Source organism: Corvus kubaryi, unplaced genomic scaffold, assembly GCF_017639235.1.
Source record: "Corvus kubaryi isolate FWS band 111438036 unplaced genomic scaffold, C.kubaryi_AGA036_p1.0 37398, whole genome shotgun sequence".
Taxonomy (NCBI): domain Eukaryota; kingdom Metazoa; phylum Chordata; class Aves; order Passeriformes; family Corvidae; genus Corvus; species Corvus kubaryi.
Genome location: NW_024581137.1, coordinates 9,398,144 through 9,417,499, shown reverse-complemented (window position 1 = coordinate 9,417,499; position 19,356 = coordinate 9,398,144). Strand labels below are relative to the sequence as shown.

At 40.1% G+C, this 19,356-nt stretch overlaps 1 protein-coding gene across 2 annotated transcripts in view; it reads right to left on the bottom strand.

The window, feature by feature from the left end:
- CUL1 (cullin 1) overlaps positions 1-19,311 on the bottom strand; it is a 53,374-nt gene extending 34,063 nt beyond the window's left edge. For both annotated transcript variants that reach the window (XM_042044580.1, XM_042044579.1), the window contains exons 1-2: positions 19,230-19,311; positions 2,288-2,580 (exon numbers count right to left, since the gene is read on the bottom strand). In XM_042044580.1, coding sequence (XP_041900514.1) covers positions 2,288-2,427 — 140 coding nt within the window. In that variant the 5' untranslated portion in view covers positions 2,428-2,580; positions 19,230-19,311. The remainder of the gene's footprint in view (positions 1-2,287; positions 2,581-19,229) is intronic.
- Between the last annotated feature and the right edge of the window lie 45 nt (positions 19,312-19,356).

The following is a 19,356-nucleotide window of genomic DNA, read 5'->3' as shown; positions in this document are numbered from 1 at the left end:
ACTAACTGTTACTAAATGGAAAACAGGGTAAACAGGCCCATCCCCCACAATATTAGTAGTGCTATCAGGTCTACTGTTCCTAGAAATCTAGTTAATTTTATTGCCTATTTCTCTCTTTAGCATAAAGTCAATGCTTGGCATGTAATTCTGAACTAGCTTGTAATACTGGTTGTCAGATAATGTTAACTACTGTTGTAGAAACGACTAGGCTCTTCAGTACTAGATATTACGTAAAAAGTTGGTAAGGAACAGCACATCCAGATTTCATTTTCTGAGACTCTCATGTGTGGGGAAAAAAAAATGAAACACCAAAAAAACAAACCACACAAGGAAACACATAATCATCTGATCTCACAGAAAAAGGTACCTTGCAACTAAAAGCACAAATAAATCTAAATTACAAAAAGTACGGATGAGGAACTTGGTAACCACCACTCAGAAACAAAATTTTTCGTTCACCTCTTCAATATTCTCAGATCTAGAAAACTCCTGGAACAATCAACTTCTTTCTGCTCTCACTGAAATGAAGGGGAAAAAACCCACCTTAAGTACAAGCTCCAGCCTGTACTCAGAGATTGAATTTAGTGTTTCACAAAAAGAGATGCTCTGAACAAAGAAAATGAGTGCAGGTGTGAGAGGTCTGAACTGCTTTAATTATGTAACTATTCTAATTCTTTTCCAGAGGGACTTGACCAAGGCACAACAAAATCTTCTACATCTCCAATCAATTGTGATTGGAGATATAGGACTGAAGGTAGGTTTGCTGGTATGTATGGTTCTCCTCTTATAAATTAAGAGGGATGAAATGAAATCCACTTCAGGAGTGAGATCATGAAAAGAAAAAAAAAAGGGGGGGGGGAAGAGAGAAAGAGGGCAAAAGAGAATGAGGAAAAACTAAACTGTCCATTGGGCAAGACATTCTTGTAAGTAGGGCTGATCTTCAGATCAATTACAGCTACTGCTGAAACTCATCTGCAGCTGTTCTGCTTTCCAAACTAAGCTGGTTGATAAGCAAAGCTTCCTGAAATAAAAGTCCACCAAACTACTAGACTTGCTGTACACAAAGACTGAGAAAACATGTTACAGTTACTGCTTTGAAAGGGGTGTAATCTTTTAAGCACAACTTCTGAACACGTGTACTTGGTATAAGGATGCAAAATGCATTGCTATCTTCATAGTAGATTAAATACTCAGCCTAACCAGTATCAAATATTCTGAGTTATCAAACTATTATATTAATCCAAGTCAACCACCAAAACTACCCCCTAAATTAATTAACTTATGAAATTAACAAAAACAGTCCTTAGTTTCGAACCAACAACTCCTTGAAGCAGCAGCAAGGAGGAAATGAGTAACTAACAGACAGCATATCCCTTTTACAGCTTCATTCTGAGCATCGTTGAGAACATCAGGAGAGGGGAAAAGTCAGTGCTTTACCATTACCATTATAATCAGTCTTCAGCTGCCCTGCTTAACAGACCTCACAAACAAGAATATATTAAAGGCACTCAGAAGAAAAAACTCTCAGAGGTTCTACTACGTGTCAAATTTCTATCAGACATTCAACTTTTGCAGATTTGTTTCACGGAGTCAGAACCAACATTGAACCTAGTGCTGCAAGAAATCACTGATTTTAGGTCTTAGGAAAAGTTCTGACCCTAAACAAATGTTATTTCATCTTCCCATCACTATTGAATAAGTATCCTAGAAACATACAGCAGGCTGCTCAGGGTTTCTCCCACCACACCCTGGAGCATGGATTCTGCAGGCACAGATAGGAAAGATTATATGTTGATGCTGAGATTACATGTACAGAAAAACTCTTCTACCTCCTTAGAAAGTCCAGGGAAAGTATTACTTAGAGAATGACAACTGAAAAATTTTCCAAGTAGCTAGACATGATTATCTGTAAGATCTGAAGCATAATGTGAGAGACTAACAGAAAAAAGAAAAAGAATTTCTGTTTTCTTTGTGTGCATTGTAGACTCAAAATTTGACTATTAATAGAATCTCTTTAAACATGTGCTCTATTAAAGATAATAGTGAGCAAACCTGAAATACAGAGATAGCCTTAATAATTATCGAAGTCAGTTTTCCAGACAACAGAATGTTCCTGCTACTTGCCAGTAATATTAAACAGAAAAGGCCAATCCTCAAAATAAAACCATGTATTCTTAAAAAACATTAAGTGAAATAGCTATGAAGCAATTTTGTGTCTAAAAAAAGTAAAAAGCCATCTCTAATCTACTAGCAGTGAAAGTACTAACTGCCATAGGCACTAGGATACGTGTAGAGTTCCATGTATCTGGATTTCGCCATACTTTGTCTGGTGTAAACCTGTTGAATTCCAGCTCTTAGGTCATCCCATATCTGGTCAAGACCAATCTGTTTAAGTCCATGCGGGTTCTGACTCCTATTTGATGACATTTTGTATTTCCTGTAAAGTCTTCCAGTGCAACAGCCTGAGATCTTGTTATTCCTCCATTAGAATCACAAGTCAAGTAACATTCTAAACTCAGCTGCAGCAACTCAGCAAGATATTCTTTACACACAGAAAGTGATGTCTCCCAGGAAGATAACCTGCAATAGGAAAAGAAAATATACATGTTATATGACAGTCCAAATTAATCCACATGAAAGATAATTATTTCATTATTATTTCATTGAAATATTGTCATTTACACAGATGAGAAATACCAAAACCAAGGAACATAATTTTGCAATTCAGCACAAAATGAGACAGTTAGTACCCAGAGCTATCCAAAGGCTGTAGATACTCAGATCAACGCAGTTGACAATAAAACCCTAATGGCTAACAACAAAACATAACAGTAAAAAGATTTCCAAGCAGCAGACACCATTTACCAACAAGTGTTTTCTTCCCATTCAACAGTAAAACCCCAGTACTTGTGAGCAACTCTGGGTTCTGCGGTAGCTCATTGTTTAACAAACATCCTGATGGATACCAAATAACCAGAAGGTACTACAAATAACTTTTTCTTCAGTTATCAGTAACTCTTCCAGACTTGAGATTCTATTACAGGTAACCTGAAAGGCCAAGGCATTTTGGAAGCAGAGAATTTTTCTATCTGGCAAGCATATGATTACATTAATTTGTTTGCTAAGTAGAACACCACTTCCTTCAATGTCATTTCACCAGCAAGAGAGCATGCAGTCAATAATGGTGGGAAGAAAGAACTACTAATAGGAGTACACAGAATAAATATTGAATGAACTGTGAATGAAACAATCAGAAAGTAAGAAAATGCACTACTCCTATGAGTTTTAAGTGCACAAAATTCGGGACATAGTGAAAAGATGGCTACCAATTCATCAGCCTCGTGATATGATGGAGAAGAAACAGTCACCTGGAAAGGTCTACTGAAAACATCAAGCAGAGAAGATCCATTTTTACACAAGTCCATAAAAATATTTTTGCAATTTTAACATGTCTTATTGTCCGTAGCAACAAAGTTAAGAATATATCAAAAAAAAAGTCAATGTAAAAAATTAGCCCACAAATAAGAGAGTTGTACTAAGTCAGGACCAACTTAATCTTACTGCAGTCTCCCCATATAGGGAGCTTATAAGAAAGATGGAGAAAGACTTTTACTAGCAACTGTAGTTACAGGAGAATGGTTTTAAACTAAAACAGGGTAGCTTTACAGTGGATATAAGGAAGAAATTCTTTACTGTGAGGGTGGTGGTGAGACATTGGAACAGGTTGCCCAGAGAAGTTGTGGATGCCTGATGCTGGCAGTGTTTAAGGGGATGCTGGAAGGAGCTTTGAGCAACCTGATCTAGTGGAAGGTGTCCCTGGTCAAGACAAGGAGACTGGACTAGATAGTGCCTTCCAGCCCAAACCACTCTGTCATTCTGCATACTAGAGCTCATTGACTGGAATATTCAAACCACCGTGAAACATTATGGTTTTCCATTTTTCTACAGACAATATAGTTTTATGATAAATCTGTCATCCAAGGCTCATATGAATCCCTCCATAATTTCAAGAACAGTATTGGCTGAGACCAGATAAATCCTATTATTTGTTCTTGACCTCTGAGCAGCAGAAAATAAAATATATTCCTTCGGGATCTATAGTAAAGTCATAGGTGCTTTGTCACAGCCACTTCTAGGCTTCTCCATGTTCCACTCCAGGCTTCACAGAGTTTTGAAGATTAAGTATTCTGTTATACCCTCCCTGACACCCATCCAATTATTTGAAGTTTCCTTCTGCCTTTTCTCCTGGACACAAAAAAGAGCTGAGATAGAGACATTTTTTCATTCTTTTCAGTCAATGACTGTCTTACTACAGTAACACAGAAATTACCACTCCTCATAGTCCTTTGCTTTCCCATCACCCATACGCATTTAAATATCAAGCTCTAAGTAAAAACACCAAGAAGTATTTTCATTATGTCAGTCTCAGCAACAAGTACTGTCTCATTTTAGTCTGACATACAACTGCTTATGCAGGTAATTTTCTTTTTTACAGGGGTAACAGTTACTCAGAGGATTAGGTGGAAAAACAAGAATTCAATCAATATACATCTTAGAAAACACACACCTAAAATTCTACCCTGCTGTTTTTGTTTCTCTAATTACAGCAAGCTACTTACTAAAGACACATGACAATCATGCATCATAATGCTGAAATGCAATCTCGATCATACCTTGCTTGTACTTAACTTCTTAAATTTCTGGAAATCAAACCTTCTGAGGTACTACTCATGATGGACTTTCAGGACTGAGCAACAAAAGCCAGGAAGAACAAAGGTCCACGAGTGGCCATTCACCTCCACCGCGGGAAATACTCTGTGCATGTTACACACCCAGTCTTGGACTACGATCCTAAGTCAGCATTGCAATAAAAGCAGGAAAATTAATCCAATGTCTACAATCCAGGAGAGCAGAAACTCTTTGATTCCTTAAATCTGGTACTGTCTGAACTCTCTGTAGAGCAAAAAAAGACACGGTTCTGAATCTGCAACCCCACAACTGCAGTATATGTAAGAACTAGCTGTCACTCTCTTATTAATCTGCCAATAACAAGCAGCCTGGGTTTAGAGTGCATTTCTGTAAAAACATTTTGGTGTACCTAATACAAAATACTTCACTGCCCTACAAGAGTTTCTAACAAAAGGCCAACCCTTTGCTAGCTAGCAGAAAGCATAACCAGCAGATGTTGAGTTTCCCTCGCTATGATGACGGAACTATTTCAGTCTCTTCTCTAATTAAGCATCTCCTAGTTTTTATGTACCCTGGAGCATCTACGAATACTACCTTTTCCCAAAGTCTTTTCAACTCAAGGTGTTCCTCATTCACACTGTATTAATTTTCCCTCCCCTTCCCCAAAAGTAAACCTCTGTATTTAGGTCAGGATGTAGCTACAACACTATGAAAAAGAACTGAATTTTGGTTTTTATTTTCTCATAAAATATGTGAATATATATATTTTATATAGTCCACTATATAAAGATATTTATAAGTCTTAATTCCACTGCATTTGACACTACCTCACTATTGGTAGGCTTCCAATTTGAATTTTGCAATTAAACACACGAATACAGAATGACAATACCATCTCACTAACTTCCTAAACTCAAACAATTTACTTCTTCCAGTTAAATACTAGTTAACAATCAGAAAATAGAGTAATAGATGAATAATTCTATAAGCTACTATGAATTTTTTTTCAGATTTATTCATGGCAGAAAAATAGAAAGGTAATTATTAATATATAGAAGTAAAGTTTCAATACTTAAGAATACTTTAACTACAAAAACGTATTTATGAAAACAACTATTCGTACTTAGTGGTTAAACTAAACTATGGGATTAAATTTATAGAAAGAGCAGTGGTAACACAAAGCCATGTTACTTGGCACAGTTGTTGTCACACACAAACACATGAAATTCTATTTCATGTGAAAAGTGCTATTATTGTGATTCGCACGCAAAAAAACCTTTCCCAGGCAAACAATTCTCAAGGGTCAAATCGAGTCCACAGTAGTTGCACTGCATCTCTTCACCCAACATTTCAACTGCTAAAAAGAGGGAGAAAGAGCTCCTAAGCCAGATTTCTCAGTGCCCAGGCTGTGTGCAACTGCCTGAATTAAAACCTCACCTTTAAGTAGTGACCTTTAAATCAGTGAGATCTCTTCCTTGCAAAGTGCTCTTGGCAGGATTACGCACAAGCTGGTCTTGAGCTGACCATCACCATGCTTTCTCGCCCAAACAGATCAGACTTGCTGCTGACCTGCCTCAAGGATAAAACCAGCTGCCTGAGTTGCAACATCCACTCTGTAGCTTTGGACCAGAGAACCCAGACTTCATTATAGCTTCAGCACCAGCTATATTTGCATGAGAAATATTACCCCTGCTGTTTCCAGACAATATATGCACAATTTGATGCAGCAGTATGATAAGTACTCAATGACACCCAATCTTTCAACCCTGCACTCAAGAACTGCGATTAAAACAGTCCTAAACAAAAGGAGTTAACACTTCTGCCAAAACTTTAAAACAGCCTTGAAGGACTTAAAAGAAATGTTACTCCCTCTTTTTCATCACTTGGGGACACATCATGATAGATAAACCTCATATACAAAGAAACACATTGCATTAGAAAACACTGGGTTTGTTTTTGTTGATAATCTAATAATCAAGACTATTTTCTTAGATAGCCCCCCTCTGTGGAAAACAATGTGTAGGCCAGAAGAAGCCTTCAGGAAAATGTGAAAGTTAACCCTGCTTTTATCTAAAAAACACAATAATCCCCACCAGATTTTCAGCATCCCAAGACATCTGCTGGAGCGAGTACCTAATTTTTACATCCTAACACAATACAACTTTCAACTTTACAGCTCTGAGGCCTGTGCATCACCTGCTGTTCTCCCACAACCCCTTATTTCTAAATTACATATTTCAAGATAGTTTACTTCAGTAATTACAGATAGAATTTGAACTTGTCAGCTTCTTGCACAGTAAGAACTTAAAGGTTCAGAGCAAGGTTTCCCAGCTGATGCAAGAGCCCAGATAACGTTGTTTTAAAGACACAATAAAGAGGCATAATCTCTAGATTTATTTTCTCTCTTGTCTAATTTCAAATATGAGGAGAACATTCTCGTCATGTCCAATAGCATGAGTTTAAGTGACCGGTTTTAATCATACTAAGCCCAAACACCCTTGGGAAGAGAAGCAAGTTTCACTAATAAGCTGTGGTAGAATGAATGTCACGAAAAATAAGTTCAAAGACCTTCAGCATTATGAAGTTTCCAAAGTTTACAAGTCTGCGTATTAAAAGTCAGAATTTCACCTCTTTACATTATGCAGAATTTACACTGCCTCAAATCCATTTTCTAAAACTGAATGCAAGTTCTCCAGTAACAAGAGTACAGTACTAGTTCATTTGGACAGTGGCTGCAGGTATCTTTTGTAAAAATGATGCAGTGACCATGCTCACTTTAACGGCCACTAAAAGCAAAATATCAGCCCTCTGTGCTGAAAGAACAAAGCATAATAGAAGTTAAGTCTTTGACTTTAAAAGTCAAGAATTTAGTACAGTCAGTCCCTAAAAAATGCAGTATGAAATTCCTCTTGCTGAACTCTTTTCTCCCCATTTTTCCAGCCCAACTCCTCTAACTTACTTTGTTCTGCTCCCCTGTTGCTGTATTCCAAGCAAGTCTGATCCAGAAATTCAACAGATGCTCTTGTGTTCAACAAACAGCAGCACTCAATAAGATTTCCGACCAGTTTTATTCCCCCAAAGTCTCTGCACTGAGCCAAGGCAACTTCTCAGGTTATCCAAGACATTCAATACTGATTGAACACTATATGACACAAGCACACAAGTGCTTTCGAAAAACTGAAACAGAAGCACACTAAACACTACCCTTCGTCTAGCACAAGCTGTGTGCTTGTTCTTATACTATTTTAAAAACAACTCAAAACATTGCATGCTACTTTATACTCTAGCTGACATAAATTTCAAAATGGCTATAATTGAAGTGATACTTAGGTATCACCATATCAAAATATTTGGCAAGGTTTTGCCTTACAATATGCATCCAAAGGTACACCTATATCTTCAGTATTAGGCTTGATAGAAAACATACCAAAAAATAAACCAAACCCCTAGTACAACTGAAGTTGTCAATTCAGTATTCATATATCCTCTCTTTCAAAACATACACTGTTTCAGAGACACGACACTGCCAACAATCCATCCTACAAACCAGGTTTAAGATTCTTCTTGAAGTCATGCAAACATCTTTTGAAAAAGGCATGCAAATGATAAGCACAGAGCTAAGAACAATATACCTCCCTCCACTGCTGTGGAGTTAGCCTGTAAGATACAATCTACATGATTAATTAGAAATAAGTGCTGGGAGCCTTACATAAGTATATACTTGTACACTTATATAGGTATATACCTATATAAGTATTTAAGTATAAGGTAGGGACAGATTCAAAAATTGTTTGTTTTTTCACCTTTTACTTCTTTGCCTTTACAATTTATAAGCTACTTCTTTGAAATTTTTTCCAGGTTAAAAAATGCCTCTTGACTCCTAAAGGAGGCAACCTCCATTCCAGCACATATTTGTCTGATGGAATGGAAAGAGACAAGAGAAATAATTCTATTTTGTCCCTATAATCACTTGCACTCACAATTTATGATTTCAAAGACACCTTTCATATCCATGTACCCGCAAATTAATTTTGTCTTTACTTGACTTCAGTTGAGGTTAGCATTATGAGCTCTAAACTGTAACACTGCTTAGTTGAGCCATGGTCTTGCATGCAACATTATATAGCACTCACATTTCTGTCCAGAATTATTTTAGGTCACTAAATATAAAGGCTATAAGCTAGGTAGAGAGTTTATGCATTTCGTATGACACAATCCTTAAAGCAAGACTAGGAACAAGCATAGTGTCCTTAGCACTTCATATACTACAAATGTGTAATTAATCAACATCTGGAAAATCTGCCTATACCAGTCATTTTCCCTGTACCTCAGCAAAATGACACAACTATTGTAAAAAATGGTTATTCCAGAAATCAGTACCAGAAGAGTAATACTAGAAGTTTTTCTCCCTTTTCAATAAAGATTTTTAAGAGAAAAATTACAAAATTTACAATGTTCAGTTCCTCTGTATTATTACAAAACACTGAGTTACATGTAGTATGAAAAGCTTTAAATCATCTTATTTTCAAGGGAGTTAAATTCAGTTCATCATGAGAAAATTCATTCATTATGAGAAAAGGCAGAGATGTATGCATGCATTCCTCCCTTCCAAAAGTTGTCTTTGGGTGGTAAAAAATTCTGTGCAGCATAAAAAAAAAAACCAGAAAGAGCAGAAGCAAGTGTGTGTAATTTGGCAGTAATTTAAGACCAAGTTGTGTAAATCTGGTGTAAATTTTGGGTGATTAATACTGTACCTCCCTAACGATGACTTCATTTAGGGCTTCAATGTTCTCCCCACACCCTCTCCTCCATGTTTTACAGCTCTGATCAGTGATATCTCAAGCACTGTAATTAATACACTCCTACATTACTTCATGTGCCAACGATACAGTTGCCAGCTGAAAAAATAAAACAAAGCCTGGACACGTTCTTCACAGCTAGAAAGATTCTAAAATTCACTTGTACGTTCAAATTTAAACACAATATACGGAAGTAACTTGGAATTGCGGTTTTCACACTTTTCTCATTTACTTAAATTATCCATGATTGTGCTCACTAAAAGCCTTTTTAACTGGCATGGTTTATCTGCATGCCTGAGAACAAGGATTTTTCCAAAATACCAATAACTATTCCTCAGAAGAACACCAAGAAACTTGGAGCGTGCTGCTTTGTCCCTTCTTTTTGCCTATTCTTTTACCAGCTCTTTAACATTCATTCTTTATTTCTTCCTTTCAGCTTTACCTTTGTCTTCCTTGACCAAACAATCCCAGCAGCTTTTGACAGGTATTTTCCTACAATAATGCTATAGCTAATACAAAAAAACCCCAAACAACCCACACCAAACCCCAACATACACATGCTGCCTCATAAACAAAAGGCTAGATCGAGACTCAACAAGGTTTGCTGTTGTATTCTACACAAGCAAACTCTCCCTTTTGCAATTTCAGTCAAAGTAAAGTTTGGTCAATATTTAGAATCCCACCAACAACAAAAGTTTCATGGTCGTTTTACTGCATCAACATCAAGTTGGAAAACAGTGCAAGGGACTACATCCTTAAGTACTATACAGGTAAAACTTTTCAAGTTTTGCTTGGCCATCTTCAGAGAGAGTTCACTTTGCTGTTGATGAAGTAATCCTTATGTACGAAGTTTGTAGATTGCTCCCAAACTGAAATGTCCTTTCTAACCTAAGGCCTTGCATATTCTGTGTCACAAACAGGATGCAGACCCTACAGTATTTTTTTAACTGAGCCTGCAGTAACATGCTTCATAGCCTCTTAAAACACTGATTATGCTCAGCTTTTACACCTTGGAAAAAAGACAGCTGCTGATTATGAAAAGAACAAAGAGAATCAAGTCAAGATATGAGTGCACTGAAAAGAAGGAAGAAAGTTTTACAGAAGTGAAGTGGGTTTGTGTGACCAGGTTTTGGTAGTGGCAGGGGGGCTACAGGGGTGACTTCTGTGAGAAGCTGGCAGTAGCTTCCCCCAGGTCCAACAGAGCCAACGCCAGCCAGCTCCAGGACGGAACCATCGCTGGCCAAGGCTGCACCAACCAGAGATGGCAGTAACATCTCTGTGAGTACATATTTAAGAAGGAAAAGAAGTTATTGCACAGATGTAGTTGTGCTCAGAGAAGAGAGAAATGAGAGTATGTGAGAAGAACAACTCTGCAGACACTAAGGTCAGTGGAAGAAGAGGTACTGGAGTGGAGATTCCCCTGCAGCCTGTGTGAAGACCACAGTGAAACAGCTGTGCCCCTGCAGCCCGTGAAGGACCACAGGGATGCAGAGACCCACTCACAGCCCATGGAAGTCCACAGGGGTGCAAATTTCCACCTGCAGCCCATGGAGGAGACCCATGTCAGAGCAGGTGGATGCCTGAAAGGAGGCCATGAGCCCATGGGAATCCCACGCTGGAGCAGGCTCCTGGCAGGGACCTGTGGACCCGTGCAGAGAGGAGCCCATGCTGGAGGATATTTCCTGGCAGGACTTGTGACCCCGTAGGGAGCCCACATTGGAGCAGGCTATGCCTGAAGGACAGCACCCCATGGAAAGAGACCCACATTGAAGCAGTCCATGAACAGCTGCAGCCCATGGGAAGGACTGATGCAAGATAAATTTATGGAGAACTATCTCCCATGGGAGGATCCCACGCCAGAGCAGGGGAAGGACACTTCTCCCTGAGCTGTGGGAGAAACAGCCTGTGGTAAAATCACCATACCTCAGCCCCTGTCTCCCTGTGCTGCTGGTGGGGAGGAAATAGAGCCCGAGAAGGAGGGAGAGGTGGGGGGAAGGTGTTTTTAAAATTTGTTTTAACTTTTCATTAACCTGCTCTTATTTTGATTACTAATAAATTCAATTAATTTGCCCAAGTCCCATCTGTTTTGCCCATGATGGTAATCAGTGAGAGATCTGTACCTGTCCTTGTCTCAACTCATGAGCCTTTCATTGTATTTTTCCTCCCCAGTCTGCTTGAGGGGAGTGATGGAGTGGCTTTGGTGGCTACCTGGCATCTAGCCAGGGTCAAACCATCACAATAAGTCAAAGAGCCTTGACTATTCCCATTTTGTGTCTGGCTTAAATCATCTATATGATACAACCTGCATAAAAAACCCAAACAAAAATAAAAACAAACAAGAAAGCAAAAGACTAAACAAAGCCCAATGAAACCCAAATAAACATAAACCATGAAGGACAATGCATGTGAAGATGCACTTCTTGAACCAGTCAAGATGCAGAAAAGGAAAATGAAGGAGGACAAGCCATGATGTTAGATACCCAATATGCCAAGCAGAAGACAGAGTAACATACCTTGTTTCCTTGGAAAGGGAAAAAGGAAAAAAAAAGGAAAAAAGGAAAAAGAAGCAACAGCAGCAGGGAGTCAAATCCCATGCAATTTAGAAAGAACAAGCACAGAAGACTGGAAACTCTGAAATACCTTGGGCCAGTTTAGAGACCTCAGTGATCCTGCAAGGACAATTCTTACCCATAACTGCTTTCCCAAAAGATCTTACCAGACATCAAAACTTCAACTAAATCCAACTTAATAAGCTAAAACATCATAATCCGACTGATATCCACCAAGAAAATGTTGGTATTGTCTTACAGTTTGCTTCAGACACAGCGTGACCTCCACCAGAACACACAGGGCAAGCCTCTGAACCCTAACACAAATCCCCCAAAATTATAACAGCACTCAATGCACTGCAACAAATACTTTCATATTGCCCTGTTAAAGACACAAACAGGAATTTTTCACCTGCAATGATATTTCCATACAGAGTTTTTCCATGCTCTTGGAAGGCAGCAGTTCTTACCAATAACTTTAAAACTACCATTAACAGATTGTTAACAAGCGAAAAACAATTCTGGCTGGAATCTTTTCCCAAGTGCTTGCTAATTTTACAGCTTCTTCCCTCTTGTTACTTGTGCAAGAACTCAACTGATTAAGGCAATCCAGTTTGCCACTTCGATTTATAAATAAAGATGATGGTCACACCGATTCATCTTGCAAGCAGTCTGGTATTTTCAGACATTCAAATGTACCACAAGAACACAGCTTAAATACTGAAGAGCTTCTTCCCATATTCACCTTCATACTAATATTTCAGTCTGAAGTGACAAATAATGGACAAATCAAGGACTGCTGCAGTTACTTACATTCATTTCCTGCATGTGACAAAATCATGACCTGTGAAAGCCGCTCCCTCTTTATTTTCTTATTTTCCTTTTAAATCGTGTCTACATTAAGTGCACAGATATATGTGCTAGTGATCTTGATTTCTACTGTGGTGTAATGCTGCAAACACTGTTAGCAATGAACAGTACAACTCTCATATGTTTCATTCCAGATGCCTAAATACAGCCAGCCCAAAAAAGAATGGGCTTTCTAAAGCTTAGAAAGGGATTCACATGTAGTTTTTCTGGTTCAACTACTAAATCTGAATTCTAACAGCCTTAACTTACAGCCAAGAATTTACACCTCACAAGAAGGTAGTTCTGCTTAAATTCAGTATCATTTTCAGCACATTTTAAATCAGTTTTGACCTCTAATGACTGCAGCAGGCACCCTTGCTGTAGAAGTGAAACAATTTAACTAATTTTGCAAAAGTTAAAATTGCCACACATCCTTAACACTCACATTTAAATCCTCCTTCTTGTTGATAAAGCTTACACCATTAAGGTCTAAACCCAACCCTGCATTAGAATCTAACAAAATCAATTTAATTACTTAAGGATATCAATTTTGATTTTATACAACTCCTATTAATGATGGCATCCTAGCATAGGCATACTTTCAGAAATAATAAAAGTAAACTTTTCTGAAGTTATCTCTGGGAAAAAAGAGAGCAAGAGAAGAGCCTATTTCCTTAAGAAAATGCAAAACATTCTAAAAAAGCATTTTCAATTGTACAGTGAAAAGTTTATCCTTTGGCTACCCAGAAGCAAGCAGAGCATTCGCCCATGAAATTATTACCATGAAAAGCAAGATGAAAAGACTAACAGCTAACAAAACAAGAACTATTTCCTATAACTCTTATTTTTCCCCTAATTCAGTCCTCCAAACTTCAGATAAAACTTCCAAGTGAGTCTCCACTGTCTGTGAGACCAGATGAGCTTGCAAATTTTCATATGAAATTAAGTTTAAGTTACAGAGCAAAACAGGGTGAACTAAGGTCACACCAGCAGCCTTAGTTCTGAACTCTAATCCACATTAAGATATTGTCCAAGCTGAAATACAGAGCAACAAAAAGTCAAGTTACATCAAATGCATATTAAAAATACAAACAAGAAGTTTCTGAGTTCAGTTATGGCTGAAATTGCGTTACTAATAACCCAAATTCTTGTAGGTACCTGCTTTAAGGTCAAAAACTTCACTTCTACCTTGTATATTAATGAATCAAATACATCTGGGTCCCAGTAGCAAAGCCACCAGTCTCCAATAAAACGGGAAAAGCATGTGCATGTGTTCAAAAGATAAGTACGTTACCAGAGCAGAGTGAGAAGCCCCCTGCACTGCAAAAATTTTCCAGCATCATGATCCTCACCATCCTACATGTAAATCCATTTCTTCTTCACAGTAACACCAAGCTTGAGCCATACAGCAACATAAACTACAGCAAATCTAATGAAATCCAAAGACAATGAGAATTTTATATCACCTTCAGGTACTTCTAATCGAAAAAAACCCCAGAAGTCAATGGTATCAAACTGATACTCAAATCCAGTGCATAACTACAAAGATGTTGGAGAAAATATATTTTCTTAGTCCTTTATTCTTAGTCCTGCTGTCAAGCAATGCCTTGTACCTACTAGACCAAGCTAAAACAGGGAACCTTTTGACTCCAAAACCAGAACAATCCAAAGGGGAAGAAAAGGAGACAACATAAATTTTTTTTCTGAGATTTTGGAAGAACATCACATCGAAGTTACAGTGCTTATTCAAGAACCATAAACTGGTTTGGGTTGAAAGGGACCTTTAAACATCACCTAATAACCACCCCTCTGCCACAGACAAACATCTTCTACTAGATCAGGTTGCTCAAAGTCCCATCCAACCTGGCTTGAACACTGCCAGAAATGGGGCATTCACTTCTCTGGCTAATCTGTTCCAATGCCTCACCACCCTCCACAGTAAAGAATTCCCTCCTTATATCCAAACTAAATCCACACTCTTTCCATTTAAAACTTAAATCCTTTGTCCTGTCACTACAGGCCTTGGTAAAATGTCTCTCTCCATCTTTCTCATAATCCCCCTTTATAAACTGAATGAAAAGCCTCAGTAAGGTCTCCCTGGAACCTTCTCTTTTCCAGGCTGAACAAGCCTAACCCTTTCAGCTATAGGAGAGGTGTTCCATCACTGATCACTTTTGTGGCCCTCCTCTGGATCTGCTCCAATAGGTGCATGTCTTTCTTGTGCTGTGTGCCACAGAGTGCTCCAGGTAGGGTCACTTGAGAGCAGAACAGAGGGTGATAATCACCTGTTCCTTTTGACAAGTTCAGGATACAACTGGCAAAGAAAGTAGTGCAATTCTGGAGAGAAAGAGATCCCAACTCTGGCAAAAATTTACATATGAGTCTATACCCATTTCCTGAAATGCAAAATGGAATTATTATTTTCCTATTTTCACTGTAGCCTATATGCATTTTTCTAACGTTCATAGATGAAGAAGGATTTGAAAAACACTACATTAAATAAAGTGGAATGTAATCAATGTTTGGTTTAGTTAAAAAAAAAATGTATTTGATTTTGACTTGTATCATTTATGAGAAGAGGTAAGCCAGCAACAGGAAGAGGTTCTATGGGTAAAAAGCAAACTGACAGAAAACTACCCACTGGGCCACATTATTTCCTAAACCAGTGCTCTTTCCAGAAGCTGGGATACTGCAACGAGCGTTTAAATCTGACAAGGTTCTATCTGTGTGGTTACAGTAAAGGCTTCAAGTTACAGCACTACAGCAGGGCACATGAGCTCAGAACAATTTTATTACCAAGTCATTTAGTCATGTCTGTAACAGGTCTGGACTGCAGTGCTGTAGAAACATGAACAGTCAATCTGTTCTTGTTCTAGTAGTTCTTCTATTGAAAAACCTACAACTCTTATAATAAAACAGCAAGTTACTCACGTAGACAAGCTCAACATGTCTCTATAATTTTCCAATCATTACATTTTCTTACTGAAAATTCTCCTTCATCAACCAAGGGAAAGTCACTGGTCTTCATAACAAATCAAAAAAAATAGTAGTTTAAGTTTGCATGCTGTACAGATTATAATTTGTACCCAGACCTCAAAATGTTGGTTCCAAGAACCACTTCTTTACATGGAGATAAGCTTGAAAAACACAGTAACTAAAATTTTTCTATTAGTGTACCTAAAAAACCTAAAAAACATGCTAGCACCTAAGTAGTCTGTTCAAAATGAGATCATGCATTCCTAAAGCACATGCAGAACTTCCAAGGCCAAGTTTTCCATACTCTTCTTTCTTCCAGGTCTGTGCAGCAGGATTGTATCAACCTGCAGGCTGCTAAGACTGCCTGTACACATACTCCTGATATCCCATCCAAGTGGGACATCTGCACTGTTTTCCTTCTGATGCAGACCCTGTTGGACAGCACGGGAAGTACAACAGCAGAGTTGGTAACACACTGACAACCTCTTACAAGGAAACCCCTCACTTCATGTTCATAATACAAATTTTTGATGTTGAGAGTGGTGTAAGTGCAAGTGGAACATCTTTAAAGCTGTTTCATTCACTAAAATTTCGTAGGGTTTTTGATTAATTTAAAAAAAAAAAAATCAAACTTCAGCGGCAAGAGAGAAAATTCTAGGTATTCCCAATTCATGCAACCACTGGCACCTGGGATATGACTCATCATTAAGCTGGGCCCTACTGAAATAATTGTAACTACACAAAACTAGGCGCTACCTAAGAAACACAACGGATGAAAAGCAGTACTCAGCGATCTTAACATGTAAGTTGTAGGATGACACTTTTTAAGCTGAGTATCTGAGAACCTTCTCAAAGGACTCAGTATTGTTTTCATAATAATACATCTAAAATCCAGGAGCTTGCACCAAGACTAAGAATAAGCTAAACCAAAAAAACAGGCACCCCCAAAGCAGTATCCAAATAAGGGTGTGCATCCATTTAGCTGAAATGAATTTAAGTTATTTAAATTAAAGCAATGTGATTTTCTCATGCTGACAGTTCAAGTAACAGGCCCAAGTTTTAAGGCCAGTTCAAACCAGTGTACAAAGGAGTAAGGTGGAAGAAGAATCATTTTGCTAAACCAGCACCACTATTTCATCAGCCAAGGAGCAGAATGCATATGCCTAATTTAGGTGCCCAAACTAAGACACTGTTTTCTACATGATCTCTGGATAGGTAGTGGAAAGTTTCCTCCAGGGACATTGTTAACGCAAGGCACTGAACTGGGATTCTAGAGTTAGGTGTACAAATTACTCACGAGATCAAATGTGTTCACCATGCCTCCCTGGGACAAGTATGCCCAGTGTTTCACCTGCACCTCAAATACGTGGTCAAGAGGTGACTGTGAAATGTATCCAATTTTAAGAACCAAAACAACTAAGAAAGACACAAAATAAGAAGTTGGACAACAAATACTGAAAACAAGAAGTTACAAAGCAGAGGCAAAAGACTTCTTTCTAGTTAAGTCACCATCAGAGACACAAAGTGCCGATGCCACATGGACACCTAACCATCAACACACAACATTACAGCAGTTCACTGTAAGTAAAGACTACATACCATGGTACCTATATAGTATCTTAGTACTTCCCCAAAGAGGAGGCATCCCAAATACACTCCATATCAACTAAGTACCAATTCACAGTATGGTATTACAAACATTATTTGGCCTAATTCAAGTCATGTAGCCACTAGGTATTTCTGGCCCTTGTGGACCATTCCTCCCAGTCCTGCCGAAAGGATTTCCAATACAGAGTTTTCTCTCCCTGAGTAGCATCAGGGTATGTGTGCCTATAAGGGCTGAGGTATATGATTATATATGAACACATATACCAAGGGAAAGGTTGCTGAGGAAGTCAATAAAAGACCAAAACAAAATAAGGTAAAACAAGTAAGTCATCTTTGCCCTTTCAGTGTTTAACTCTACCCCAGCTGAAACCAGAACACAAGTATACAGATAACCTCGGGTACAATTCCTTTCTCCTCAAAGGCATAGATTTAAATACAAAGTGGGGGAGATAGCACATGACTCTACAAAGGAAAGGAGTATGTGGAAAGAAAATAGTATTAGGTGAGATCACAAGGAAGGTTTTAATGACAGGAAAGTAAGATCAGAAGGGCAAAAAAAACACAAAGAAGGAAATGGTTACTGGGAAGAAGAAAACTGGAAGGGGAAAGATAACAGAGGGATAATGAACGTGCTGGAATATAACTTCAAGAGGAAACAAGAAGGATGGAGAAAGGATCCCAATCAGGACACAGTTAGCTCTCAGTGGCAAAGTTACTGGGAAACAAATGAGCTGGTTATTTGAAACAACAAATAATGCAGGACTAGTCATCTTGATAGAGACAATAAATACACAAACAGACAAACAAAAGGTTACAGAGGACACCTTCTCCGGTAAGGCCACAACAGTAGGTGGCAACAAGGGGAAGCCTGGTGCACAGTCCTTGAGAGCGATAGAAACCTAGAGAAGGTGACAAAGATGAACTGTGGCAAATATCCCCCAGCCACGATGGTACTGAGGGCACTAGGGAATTTCTCTAGGTACAATTAAAAAGCTCCTAGACAGACCTGAGTATCACTAGGGCTATGGGGATGGATACAACAGGGTGAAAGGAAACAGCACAGAAAAGGACAGGGGGGACAGAGAGCAGGTGAACACCCCAAAACAGAGCCCGCTGAGGTTACGGACAAAAGCTCATAGGGAAAAAAGAGAGCAGAGGCGTGGGACGACCAGGGCCTGGGAAGGCTGGGGTGGGCAGTCCCGGGGTCGAGGGGAGCACAGGGAGGGCTGTGGGGCTGCGGGAGGTCGGGCCCGAGGTCTGAGAGCCGTCGGGGCGGGACGGAAAGGCTGGGGCAGCCACAGAGGCGCCCTGGCCATGCGGGGGCCGCGGTCACGGGGGAGAGCCGGGGAAGGACGGACGGACGGAGGGAGGGAGCGGGCAGCCCCCCGGCGGCCGGGCAGATCCTGCGGGGCCGGGGCAGCCAGCGGGGCGCTCCCGCACCCCGACGGGGGCGATGCGTTCTGAGTGCGCAGTTCGCGGCCTCCCCGCTCCGGCGCGGCCCGGGGCTCCGGGGCCGGATCCACGAGCGGGCCGGGCAGCCACCACCGCCGCCCCCGCGCTCCGGGGCCGGGAGCGCGGCCGGGAGAAGAAAGGCGGGCAGGCAGGCGGACGGGCGGGCCGGGCCCGACCGCCCCTTTCCCCGCTCCCCGCGGCGTGACTCAGTGCCGGGCCCCGCGCCGCCGCCTTCGCCGCCTGCCGGGCCAAGCCAGGCCGGGCCGGGCCTCGCTGCGACACAACGCCGCGGCCTCCCCGCACTCACCAGCATCGCGCGTCCCGCAGAGTCAGGGCCGCGTCCGCCCGCCCCTTCCGCCTCCGCCGGGCCCGGATCCGCCGCCGCCGCCGCCTCCCCCCGGCGCGGCCCGGGGATCGCGGAGGCGCCGCCCCTC